The sequence below is a fragment of the Medicago truncatula genome, chromosome 5, assembly GCF_003473485.1.
Source record: "Medicago truncatula cultivar Jemalong A17 chromosome 5, MtrunA17r5.0-ANR, whole genome shotgun sequence".
NCBI classification, from domain to species: domain Eukaryota; kingdom Viridiplantae; phylum Streptophyta; class Magnoliopsida; order Fabales; family Fabaceae; genus Medicago; species Medicago truncatula.
Genome location: NC_053046.1, coordinates 40,800,797 through 40,815,198, shown reverse-complemented (window position 1 = coordinate 40,815,198; position 14,402 = coordinate 40,800,797). Strand labels below are relative to the sequence as shown.

The 14,402-nt window shown below is 33.1% G+C and overlaps 1 protein-coding gene across 1 annotated transcript; it reads right to left on the bottom strand.

The window, feature by feature from the left end:
• Window positions 1-6,325: 6,325 nt before the first annotated feature.
• On the bottom strand, window positions 6,326-12,583 carry LOC11426756 (TMV resistance protein N). Its single transcript, XM_003617331.4, has 5 exons — window positions 11,989-12,583; window positions 10,446-11,547; window positions 10,054-10,329; window positions 9,098-9,958; window positions 6,326-8,769 (listed from the first exon to the last, which is right to left on the bottom strand). Exons 1-5 carry the CDS (start codon window positions 12,474-12,476, stop codon window positions 6,541-6,543), a joined length of 4,956 nt encoding a protein of 1,651 aa, XP_003617379.1. The 5' UTR covers window positions 12,477-12,583; the 3' UTR covers window positions 6,326-6,540.
• Between the last annotated feature and the right edge of the window lie 1,819 nt (window positions 12,584-14,402).

Sequence of the window (14,402 nt, the reverse complement as noted above, 5' to 3'; positions counted from 1 at the left end):
TTATTAAAAAAAATGAGATTAGGGTTGGGTCTTACTCTTAATTAAACTTTTGGTAAATATATCAAATAGTTTAATTGTCATACATTGTTAGTGCAAAACATCGTGTAATATCGACAATTTACAACTAATCATATGTGTGATTCTTTTTTTGATATTATAGGCTCTTATTTTTGTTAGAAAAATATTAATAGTTAAAATTAAAGTTATACATTATCATAATATAACGGTTCAATGTAAATTTTTTTACGCTCAGATTGCATTGTGAATTAATTATTTTTTAGGGTTATAAGAGAAATGTTATCTTTTATTATATGTTAGTGGATAGTGGGATTTGAAGCTTGACTTGGCTCTAGGAGAGAATCTTGTGAAGTTTTTGGTTCATATTCTTGGCTATGACAGTGAAATGGCGGAAAAAGCAACAATGTGAAGAGAATATGCTAAATAACTCCAAAATCGGAGGAATTACTACAAGGGTCTATATGCACATTTCATATATTTAATTTGAACGTGTCATTTTCTCTTAATTTTCTTTGTTTATAAAAAAGTTTAGAAATCCCCTAAAATAAAAAAAAGTTTAGAAAAAAGACCGACTCTCGTGGTCAAGTCTGGAAAGAAACTTCTTTTCCCTTGGACCAAAATAATACATATAAAGTCTACAAAATTTATGTCACGACGACGTCATTATCATGCTATATTTGAAATTGCTAATATCTAACTTGACCATTCCTACAAAATATATAACAGAGCAAAAACTATATGACCAACCCTTATTAATTACTCCCTCTGTCCCAAATTGTATGACGTTTTGGCTATTTCACACGTATTAAGAAATGTAATTAATATTGTGTGGGAAGAGAAATTATGAGTTGTTTTACAAAATTATCCTTAATAAATGGTATGGAAAAGATAAATTAAATAATTATAAGAAGAGAGAGTAATTAATAGTTAAGGATATAATAGGAAAAGTAACATCAATATTTCATTAGTATCGTAAAACGACATATAATTTAGGACAAATTTTTTTCCAAAGCGACATACAATTTATGATGGAGGGAGTAAGAAACTTCACAAATTGAACAAGGGCAATATGCATTTCTCTGCTCACCATTATTAGCATTCAATAATCAAGTTGTCTCGTTGGAGACTTTAACTCGGAACAACATAAAGTAACACTCCTAATAATCAATATGTTTGGTTAACGTGCATAATTCTACGTATAAGTCAGATTAGTCGCTCATCTTTAGTGGGTTAGAAACCGATGTGAAAGTAAAAATAAAAGTTATTTGTTATTCGTTATTGTTTTTTTAAAAAAATAAAAAATAAAAAAGGTCTCGTATGCGAACAAAATGACTACATATATTAAAATTTGTTTTAAATATCACTTGTTGGACCAGCTCAACTTGAGTTGAAGGTACATCAGCATTTGATTGCTTAATTATCTATAATCAAGCAACACTATTTAATTGAGTAAATTGTGCTGGCCTCGTCTAAGAGAAATGTAAATCACACTCCTCTCTTATCTTATGTTAAACTATATACTCAAATTCTTTGAAAAATAAAACTTATACTCCCTTTTTATGAAAGATTTGAATTGCAATATCATCCCTTAATAATTAAATATTCACTAATCACTGCATTTTAGTCCATTTTAACATAAATAAATATTTTGATAATATCTATTAATTTTGAACCACCATTTAAGAGAAATAAATTAATTTCTTTATAATTTAGAATATAAAAATTCACTTTCAATTAACCATATTTTATTAATTTTAGTAATTTTCACTCATTTTAATTTTACCATGTGTTGTTTTATATTTTACAATAGGGTTTAAACTTAGATGTTAATGAAATTGCAAAAATAAAAAAAAATAAAAAAAAGAGAAAAATATGCATTCAAATTTTGATGATATTAAAATGGATACACAATATTATTTTTCTTTGGAGTGTATTATATTTTTTTGCTAGATTATTCGAAATAAAAAAAATTACTAAGTGAAGAAATTGGAGATGTTAACATAAGATTAAGCGGGGAGATGATTAATGTAATTTAAGCTTCTTTCATGAGAGGGGAATGAAATATTTTCTAATATGTTTTGCATTGAAGAGAAATGTTTATTTTCACATAAGAGAGCATAAATGTTCCTCATAAAACATAAGAGAAAATATATGTGTAATTCAAGCATTATCTTTTTTTTTTTGAGGGAATGTAATTCAAGCATTATCATTTACACTATTTAATTTTATTAGACCAATTATCATCATAAGACCAATTAAGAATCGAAGCTATTATCTTTCAAAAAAGAAGAAGAAAGAATTGAAGCTATTAATGAGAAGATGAATAATTTAAAACAAGAAATTGAAGGCTATAAATGCGATGGCTAGTGATAATTGACGAAAATAAACGAGTGTAGACCAAAAAGAGATTAAATCATGTAGGCTCATATAATTAGTGGTTAACGAGGAGGGCTCAATAATTGATTGAAATTGAAAGAATAATGTCAAAGGAGAGTGATTATTTCATTCATTTTTTTTTTTTTTTTGCAAAAGTTGGGAAAAGTTTTCTTAGACCATCCACAATGGTGGATGCTTAACCTATGAGGAGTGTTATTTGAACAAATAATTTTGTGACAATTTATTTGACAATCATAATTTATAAAGAAAAAAATAGTATTGGCACAAAAACCATAACAATAGAAAGATAAAGTTAAAAATAATGTGAATATGAGAGAGAAAGTTGTCACAAAAGTTGTACCAAATGAATGTTGAAATATCAATTCAAGAAAAGATATGAGAATTGTGGCAAGAACTTGATCTGACAAACCACTATTTTCAAAATGCAATGTTTTTAATGTTGAACGGCCATTTGTTGCGGAAGGGATATCTGGAAAAGACTTTGAAGGGTACTCGTCCCACTCAAGCAGCCTTAACTGATTTGGCAGATGTTTAGGCTCTGATGAAAATGTTTTATTTCGAACAATGAGAATTCTGAGGCGATTCATCTTCTCAAAGGCAGTATCACTCCAATCTTGTTTTATAGGTTGGGGAGGATCAAGCATTATCCCTTGAATTACAGCACTTCCCTTTAAAACAAGTTAAAAAAATAAGATCAATTACATATCGTCATCAGGGTTTATGAAAAAGGTATGTGAATGTGATTGTCGTCTAGACTGCAACATCAAATTTTTTAATATCTAAGCAATCCCACTGCGACCACAATTGTAGAAGCAACATTCAGCAATGTAAAACCTTGGTTGTCATTAATAACACATATCATAATGTATAAATGCATAAAAATAGAAGTATATGATATGACTCTTACAGAATTTTCATCTGATAATACATCCATAACATCTTCGTGAAACAATAATACAGTGTGGGAGCAAGTTGTTTCAAATTGTCTTTCATGTCTATCACTGCAGCTAACTTGTTTGGTGTCATTATTTCAGTAATTTTGTTGACTAGAACAATTAAGTTTTATAAACGTGATATATACAAGAGGTACCGATCAAAATAGATTTCATATGACAGCTGATTTTTTTTTTTTTTTTTTTTTGAAGCATGAAGACTAAGCATTTTATTAATAATAATCAAAGGCAAAGCTGAATTACAAATGGATGTTTGATGATAGAATTGGGGACTAGGAAGTAACCAACAACATTGTCATCTTAACTAATAACTAGGCAGCTTGGTTGATGAGCTACCGGCACCAAAAGAGTCTTAAGTTAGAGGCCAAAAGATAGAATGTTAGGAACTTACATAAACACTAACATTGGTCTAACAGAAGAAAAAACTTCTAGCTATATTTCCACACTGTTGGTGGTTAAATAAATCAATACTGAATGAATCTCCTCCATGAGCAGAACAAATACTAACAGACCTAACTTTAGGATAACATGAAAAACAGAAATTAAAGGTGTGCATAGCAAAGAGGCAAAATTGTTTCTAATGGCAGTTTAGTTCAATCATCCAAAACTACTAATTTCATAAAACAAAATAATAAAATTTCCTCGTTAACTTGAAAATTCAAAATAACCAAAATGCATTTCATTTTTCTTATCTATTAGTCACATTGTAACAGGGCTCTCAAGTTATGAGAGCATAAAGCTCAAGTTTCCGAATCATCCCTTTTGTACTAACAAAATTGCAGCTGTTTCCTTTTCTATTGATCATCAAGAACTTGATTTGTCCTTCCAGTACTTTCCGTTTCTGTATCGATATCAGTATCTGTATCATTATCAGTGTCCGTGTCTTCACTTTCACTATCACTTTCTTCTTCCAAAATGTACAGGTAATAGATGCCTATCAACGCAGCAATAATAATCTTATTCATATGCGTACAACCGAACAGTGGCCTTTGCTTCTGCTTTCGCTCTTCTTCATCATCATCATCATTTCTACCACGTTTATTATTTGAACTAAACAAGCTAGTTGTCATACTTGAAAGTCTGCATTAATGTTTAACTACATTATATTATTGGAAATTTACATAGAAAAGAGAGTAAATATATATCAACACATATATCATTACAATCAAAATAAAAATATTCAAACACATCAATTTTCCTGAGAATTGTATCCACACTGATACAAAGAACAATTTTCACATCCACTAGTACATGCTTTATTAATTATTAATAATTTTGAACAAAAAGAATAACACAATGATAGTGTTAGGTCAGAAGTAGGTTCCTCTAAAATGGAGACACAACGCAAGTCGGAACAATAAGAAAGAAAATGCTTGAAAATCATGGAATAATAATAAATAAATAATATAATAGTATAGTATAGTGATAAAAAGGAAGTTGAAAAGGAGTTACGAGTGTGATCGGAGTAGTATTACTAGCGGCGGAGGAAAGCGCGCGATTAGATTTTAGGGATTGGAGGAAGCAGTTGTGTGGTGATTGAATTGAATTGAGGAATAAAGGGTTTTTATTTTAGGGTTTTTTTGGTTGTTGGAGGGAAATGAAGAGGGAAAGTGAGATTATTTAAATTTAAGATGTTTGGTTTACACATTTTTGGAGGGTAGGGAACTCGATTATAATCTCTTTTAATTATTTTTTTTATTAGTAATTAAACTCTTATATTTTATTATTAAAAAAATATTTTAAATCAATAACCTTTAGATAAGATGACACGGGTCTCTTGTAACTTAATTAAGATAAAAAAAAACTCTTATATTTTATGGTGTGGAGAAATGATACCTATCATATTCAAACTTATGTTCTTGCATATCAATATTTGTAGCAGTCAAATATGTTGTATTTATATAGTAACAAAGCTACATGTTTTTTTCTTCACAAAAGGAGCTAAGTAAAAAGAAAAATCAAAATATTTTAAAATTTATATTAGAACTGCTATGTTTAGTCCTTGTATAAGTTTCATTTAATTTTAGTCCATACTTTTATATAAAAAACAGAATATCAATAAACGAGTGTTTTTAGTCTTTCTATTTAATTCCTCAAAGCACAATATATAAGAATTAAAGTGATGATTTTTTTTTTTTTTGATAAATATTGCGGAAAGTTTTCTTATCTAATAATATGAATAAACATTATCGACACATCATGCGTCGACAATGCTCATTCACCGTCAACAATGTCTTCAATTGTTTTAATATGAATCTGGAGCGCGTATTTGATGTTCTCTTATCATTGTTGACACATCATGTGTCGGCCATGTTTATTCCCTGACATCAGTGTTTTCAATTATTTGGCCGTCATTAATCAAATGAGTTCAAATCAAGCAATCCAAACATGCCCTAATTTAGGTTTAGAAGGAAGTAACTGAAACATCAGAGATACACTATGCTTGTCTTAAAATCTTCAAAAAGTGATAGGATTTCGGACCACTAATGCACACTTCCTTCGGATACAGAATTTCCAGTTACATCATGCGTGGTCGACCATGTATATTCACTGATAAATTTATTTGGCCCTCATTAATCAAATGAGTTCAGAGTTCAAATAAGCAATCCAAACAGGCCCTGATTCGAGTTTAGAAGGAAGTAACAGAAACATCACAGATACACCATACTTGTCTTAAAATCTTCAAAAAGTGATAGGATTTCGAACTACTAATGCACACTCCATGGTGAAAATGAAAATTGATAGGATCACCAATATTGTTGAATGAATGTAAAAAAACATTGATAAAAGAAATTAATAATGATTTAGATGTAGTATTAATTACCAATAAACCAAATAATTATAGTTGGAAAACCAAGAATTAATCTATGGCCACAAGCAATTGGAAGTTGATCCATCTACAAGGAATTCAGATCAGTTTACACTTCCAAAAAAGCAAACAAAATAAAACATCAAAGTGGATGATAATGCATTTTCATACAATGCTTAGAACTGTAACTTGAAGAACTATGTTACCACTTAAACAAAAATAAATGCTTATTGCTTCCCACAAGCTGCAATTACATGGCTTGTTCATTGTCTATTACTATCAACAGACACTAATAATGAAAGTAGAAAACATGGCTTGTGCAATCTAGGTGCATCAATTATTCATTTTTTTTTACTCATACAACTAAGAAAAACACTTGCAAAAATAAGTGTGCAAAATCCTCCAGAAGCAACCATAGGGGTAAGGAGTGTCCCTAGTTTTGTCAACTTCTGGACCAGTAGGACTAGGATTATCCTCTTTGCCAATAGTCTTATCATCGTCATTTTCAATAACAGCTTCATCATTGGAAGCCATATGAGTAATATGTTCCTCATTCTCCTCAAACATAGGAGTTGGTTTGTCCATGTTCAAAGAAAGTAAGGTGGCCTGTGCTTCAAGGACTCCATCCTTCAGTCCACTCAAGTAGATGGCACTCATTAGATCTTGAATCTCTTCTGAGTTCTGTAATTGTTCAATTTCAGCATCATAGAGACTCGTCAATTCTTCTCCTCTTTCTTTTAAGACAGCAGCCAGCTTCTTATGCTTTATAACATCTTTGCAACTTTCTTTTCCAATGTTTGCACAAATCTTTGTGCTACCCAAAGAAGATTTTGAGTCAGAAATGCTTGATTCCTTTGTGTGGCAGTCATCAGGGCTCTGATCCTTATTTGAACTATACCAGGCAAATTGAGTGTTAAGCTTCTCCACAAAATTGTAATATTGATTTTCTGAAGAAGGAAGAAGGCGACTATCTTTATCCTGAGCAGAAATTTCATTTTCATTCCCCTCAAACACGTGAGTTATTATGTCCATGTCCAGAGCAAGTAATATGGCCCGTGCTTCAAGGACACCATTCCTCATTCCATTTGAGTATGTAGCTGTCATAAGATCTTGAATCTCTTTTGAGTTCTTGAAGCCTTCAATACCAGCATCATAGAACCTCTGCAATTCTTCAGCTCTTCCTTTCAAAACATCAGCCAGCTTCTCATTAAGGATGTGACCCTTCTTTGAATTATCCATAGTAGCAATTTCATTATCAATTTCTTCAAATTTCTTGCGCAGAGCATTTTGTTCCTCCAGCAACTTGCAGAAGAGTTTACTCTTGGCCCTCTCCGATTCACAACTTCCTTGCTTCATCATCATGAATGTTTGCAACAAAGGATCTTCATAGCTTGGAATCACTATTCCAGTCCAATCTATTTGTTGAAACATCGTATTATGGCCTTCCTTCCTTAACACGGTATTTAGTATTTCCCACTCTTTCAGAGTAGGAAAGCTCAGCTTTGCTTCCAGCAGTCCATTGATAATTCCTTCCATGTATATCGTCATTTCGGCCTCAGACTCTGGGAGTGACAATCTAATCCATTCACCTCTATTTAAGGCAGCAATCATGATAGTGTCTATATCTAGAGGAGGAAAGATACCCTGTGCTTCACGAAGTCCCGTTCCCATTCCATTCAAGAATATCCCTGTCATTATTCCATCCTGCTCAGCGTTGCTGTCTTGGGCCTCTGACCTTCCCTGGTGGCCAGAGGTTGAAGCTTCTCCTACACCTATGGCGGGTTTCATTTCATCTGTATGATCAAAGTTTGCTTGCTCATCATTATCATCATTTGATTCATTGACTATCTGAAGAATCCATGCCAGGGGGGACTTTTTATCCAGCGGTTTACCTTCTAATGCATCTTGAACCTCCTTATTTAGGCCACTCACAATCGCCATTAGGTCTTGTAAATTTCCTTCATTTGAACTGCGGCCTTCCATGTCCCTAGTTTCCCTCAACATCCCAGGTAACATTTCATCTAGAGCTAACTGATCTATCAACTTCATCTGTTCTAGCTTATCATCTTTTGGAGGAACTATTGTCATTGTGGGTGATATGTCAGTTACCAGCTGTGAGTACTTTAGGTCGGGACACATGAATTGGACATATTCTTCCATGTTGGTTCCTTGCTTGTACACAAATACTCCCCAATCACTTAGTGTCACACTAGACGGGGCTTCATATGAAACCTGCACTTGATTCCACTCATCCTCAAGAAGTAATGCATCAAGGCCCAGCCACTCCTCATCACTGAACAATAGTTGCAAATCACAAACTAACACATGATTTTGTTCAATTCTGAAGTTGTAATAACCTTTACGGCGGACACAGAGACCATTTATAACCAAGTGAAGCTCAACAAGTAGCCGACGAGATTTTCTGGCCCTCCCGGTCACTCCCTCGAATACCAATGCTAAAGCAACATTGGGGAACTTCTTACGAACCCAAAACCGCGGATTCCCTCCTTTGCAGCTGTAGTCAAACCAATTTGGAACCCCAGTTTTCTTTTGAGGCATCACAATCTGTAATCCACGTCTCTCGCTTTTCACCTGTCATATTACAAAAACCAAAAAATCGGTAGCATATATTTGTCACTAAAGTCCACGTTTGCACTGTGACTGTGATATATAAAGCTAGCATTATAAAAGAGTGAATTTTGACCCACAAACGAATGACAACATTAACTTGCCACATAGAAGACATTATAAAAGTAAAATGATACTTACACGGCACGTTTTTATGTTACGATTCTTATTCTTTTATATTTTGATAAACTAAAATGAGGTAAATAATACACATACATATCTCCCTTATTACCTCCTAAAATAAAGCTAGGCATCAAATTTATTTCGCACAAGCTATAAAGAGGTGAAGTACCTGATACCATAACATCTCCGACGTCTCTCTATTCAAGCGGATGCAGTATCTTGCATCTACTTTTTGAATAGTGCATGGCAACTCTGATATGTGTTCAAGCATCACACAACCGTAAACATTCAGAATTCTTAAGTTGATGCATACAGGAATTTCTCGAAGCATATTGCAACCACTGACATCAAGCTTTGTCAAGTGAGCAGAGTCTTTAATGCACACAGGGAGAGAGACAAAATTATTGTCAGATGCAATCAACTCTTGTAATTCAAGAAAAGAGATAAGAATTGCCTTAAGATCTTCATCAGACAAACCACTATTTCCAAAATGCAATGCTTTTAATGTTGAACGACCATTGGCTGCTGAAGGGATATCATGTAGAAATCTTCTCAAGGCAAGTTGAGAACATCCTCCAAATTTAAAGGTGACAGCATTTGGTAGTGTGAATAAGCTACATGGTATATATTTGAGCTTCCAACTACTTGTCATCTCGATAGAAACAAGCCCGATAAGATTACCAATGGAATCTGGCAACTCCTCAATTGCAGTATTTATCATATAAATCTTCAATGGCTTATTCATCTTGTTCAGTATATCTGGGAAGTGTTCAAGTTCAACACATAAGTTAAGGTCAAGGAATTCAAGGGATGGTAAAAACATTTTTTGCTGGAAATTTCGAAGTTTGGCGCATCCTGAAGCGCTGAAGTGAGTAAGGTGTTCGAGAAACCCAACGGATTCATGAACCATAATTAGGTTAGTGCAATTATCAAGTCTAAGTACTCTCAAATTTTCGACTCCTGAAACATCGGGAATTACGGTGATAGATTCATTTTTTGAGAAATTCATGATAGTCAATTTTGAAAATACCTGCCAAAAGAAAAGTCAAACAAACATAGTTATTATTGTTATATATAAAAATAAAAATAAAACAAAAAATAACATATAAAAAGCTACGAGTTTACCTTAAATGGCTCTTCCAGTGTAAGTTTGCTTTCAGGCAAATTGAAGACGATGATTTCCTCTGGATGAAACATTGCGGGAAATGACTTTGAAGGGTACTCCTCCCAATCAAGCAGAGTTAAATTATCTGGTAGATGTTTAGGCTCCGATGAAAATGTTGTATTTCGAACAATGAGAATTCTGAGGCAATTCATCTGCTCAAAGGCAGTATCACTCCAATCTTGTTGTTTTATAGGTTGGGGAGGATCAAGCATTATCCCTTGAAGTACATCACTTCCCTTTAAAACAAGTAAAAAAGATAAAATCAGGGTTTCCGAAAAAGGTATGTAATTGTGATCTACCACGTCGATAATTTATAAATACATAAAATAAAAGTAAATGATTTGATTCTTACATATTTTTCATTTGATAATACTTTAATAATATCTTTATGAGACCATAATCTACTACGTTTGGCGGGATTTCGTGGCGACTCTTGCTTGACAATATCTCTGCCCATCTCTTGTATTAGATCATGCATATCCAAGCAGCCATCTTTAACTATTAAGAGAGATTTATTAACAAGTTCTTCAATACCAGTTACTGCAGCGAAGTCATCAAGTATCTCTTCAACATAATCTACTCTATCCCCTTTGAAGAAGCATGCTATATCTAGGAAAACACTCTGGGCATTGGGCTCCAACACATTGTAGCTTACTTGGAGCACCTCTTGAATTCCTCTACGTGGAATCCTGTCGTAATTTTTCAATGCATCTTCCCAAGCTCTTAAACTCTTTCCACCACCCAAATTAGAACCTATTACTTTTAAAGCCAATGGAAGACCCTTGGCATATCCAACCGCACGAGAAGACACAGCTTCATAGCCTGTTTCAGGATGGCTCTTTCCAAAGGCATTCCGACAAAACAACTCAAGAGAATCTTTCTCATTAAGTTCAGTCATTTCATAAATCTTTTGAACAACAAAAGAATGAGTACCTATGAGCAAACCTTTGTCCCTTGTAGTTATAATGATCCTACTACCTGGGCCAAACCAATCACTTCCTCCTGCCAAATTTTTTAATTGTTCTTTGTTATCAACGTCATCAAGAACCAAAAGAACCTTTTTATTGCCCAGCTTTTGCTTTATTTCTTTGATTCCTTTACTTGTACTTCCCAGATCGGTATCTGGCTTCTCAAACATCTCTGATAAAAGTGTCTTTTGAAGATCTTCTAGGCCATTGATTTTGTTTGATTTCTCTCTAACGTTGGCAAGAAAACTTGCAGCTTCAAATTGGTGCACAATTTTGTTATACAATGATTTGGCAAGTTCTGTTTTCCCTATTCCACCAAGTCCATGTATACCCAACATTACTGTATGATCAGTATTGTCTAGACGTGACATCACATTTTCTGTATGATGTTCAAGTCCAACTGGATCATCACCATAAAGCAAAGGTTTAGGAGCAATGTTAGCATGGACCTTTTCAACAATCTCTTTAATGTGGTCAATTTCGGATCTGCAAGAATATGACACGTAATTTTTTCAAAAATCAAGACTTGTTTCATTCTAGCATAATAGTTACCACTCATTTTTAAACAAAAATGCGATTCACTTACTTGAACATCAGTATAGGATAACACAGTTCGTAAATTTTTTAATCAAAGAAACTACTTATATTTACAAGTATTTATATGATAAATGTTTATATAGTTCAAATTCACTCATGCTTAATCAATATTTTTGTTCTTGGAAGTATTTTACTTTAATTTACAAGTACCTAAGCGGATCATGCCATGAACTAAAATCCAACATTATCAACATAAAATATAGACTTGAAAAAGAGTCAGAGACAAGGACCTTTTGAACTAGAAGAATATGTACTGTGCCTAAACATTATAGATTTGATCTTGTGACATACAAGACTATTTCTACATATAAGACAACTTTAGTTACATACCCGGTATTGATATGGTGGCCTTTCAAGTCTGCTGCTTCAGACAATGCTGTTATCCATGCTTTTACATTTTCAGAGTCTTTTCCAAACTTAACCTCATGATCAACCATGGCTTTCTCGTAACTATTTTTCTGATGTCTTACATCTGATGGATCAACATGGAAAAAGATTGGAAAAGAAATTTGTTTTTTGTTTCTTTTCGTACATTCGATTATCTTAACGAGTTCGCCAAGGCACCACCTGGAAGATGCATAATTCTCAGAAAAAACAATAACTGCGATCTTAGATTCTTCAATGGCTTTTGAAAGTGCAGGTGAAATGTCTTCCCCTATTCTCAGATTCTTGTCATCAAAGAAAGCATTGATTCCCCGATGCTGCAATGCATCGCGAAGATAACCAATAAAATTGTGCCGCACATCTTCTCCTCTAAAACTTAGGAAAACATCATAGGTGAAACCACTCGAGTGTTCTCCATATTTTTCAATAGACATATTGAACAGAAAGGATTAGAACACCGAAGTAGTTTTTGTATAGATTTTTTTTTTCTCCTGACAAAAAGGTATATCTATGGATACAAATGTTACCAAAGCTAGTAGTGTATATATACTACCAGTAGTATAAACCCATTATTATGATATCTTTTAAAAACAACGATAATATGAATTGGAAGATTGCGTTTTTTTTTTTTTTTTTTTTGTGTTAACTCTTCGGTTTCAATGGAGAAGAGACCTTAGTAATCCGTAATTCGGCAGATATGTAAGTAAAGTCTAACAAAAAATTGTTCCAATCGAACTCAGTTCTCCAAACGATTCGTTCTAGAGGGAAGTTCATTAATCACTTAAGCCCAATTACTTGATTAAAAATTGTGCATCTTGATCATGCTTATATATTATAATGACGTGGGTAAAACGTGAGCTTTATTCTTTATTTTTTTTGCTTTTAAAAATTCAAAGGAAACTCAAATAAATTAAGTAGAACAAAGAAAGTCCACTTCTTAAGTTATTGATGTGCTATTTTTCAACTCTTTCAACTAATTAAAAATTTAAAATAGTAGACAACTAACCACCATGTTCTGAGATCTGTGAAATTCAAATTTTCAGCTAAGGATACATCAATATTCTATGCATTCTCATTATCACGCTGTTCCAATTAAGGATACATCAATATTCCATGCATTCTCATTATCACGCTGTTCCAATCAGTTATGTTCAAATTTTCATCTACAGATATACTGTACATCAATATTATATTTGGATATGCAATCACTACAAGAATAAAATATAGTTTTCATCTTTACATATTTTTTTGGTTTCACACAAATAACAGGTTTTATCGAGTTCTGCGTTTTTTGGGATCCCATGCAAAAGCAATGACATGGCCAACATGTGGTTATTGCAACAATTAATTATATTAAGGGCGCTGCTATTTACAACGAAGAAATCATCCCGAGTGTTTCACGAATGCCTTTCCACCGTCAGATCTGCTGTTTATTTGAAATACATGTGCGGCTAAAGAGAAAGGAGGCAGTGGTACTCTGTTATTTCCATACATCGTGATTTTGTCGGCACAAAAAGTTTCGTGATAAGTAGCATTATTGTTATATGAATGGCACATGAGATGAGAGTGTCACACTACATTATGTTGTCAGGTCAATATTTTGAATACATTAATAGTTTGTGTTTTTAATCCATTTTTTCTCAACAAATTTTTTTCTTCCCAAAACTCCCTTTGAAACACTAGCTGCTAAAAGTGAGACTACCAAAAAAAGATCAGAATGATCGATAACATCAAAAGGTAATTAGCAGAAAAGAAGTAAAACACACTAGGAGATAACATCATGCCTTTTAAAAAACTAATCAAACAGATTTAATATGACAGCTGATTTTTTTTTTTAACCATAAAACCTAAGCATTTCATTAGGCAAAGCTAAATAACAAATAGGTGTTTGATGATAGAATTGAAGACAAGACAACAATAATATCACCTTAACTAGGTGGCTCGGTTTATGACCTAAGCAACACCAAAGAAGTTAAGTCGAATGTTCAAGGTTAGAACCCTAAAAACTAACATAACCACTAACATTAGTCTATCAAAAAAAAACTTCTAGCTATATCCCCACACAATTGGTAGTTGGGGTCCGGGGGATTCTCATATGCTAAAAAAAGCTCTTAGCAGAACAAGCCTAGCTGTTGAGCACTAATACTAACAGACCCGACTCTAGGTAACATGAAAATCAGAAGAAACAGAAATGAAGGTGTGCACGGCAAAGAAACAAAATTGTTTCTATTGCCACAGCACAAAACTACTATTTTCATACAACAATAAAATAAACTTCCTCACTAACTTGAAAATTCAAATGGATGTTTGATGATAGAATTGGGGACTAGGCAGTAACCAACAATATTGTCACCTTAACT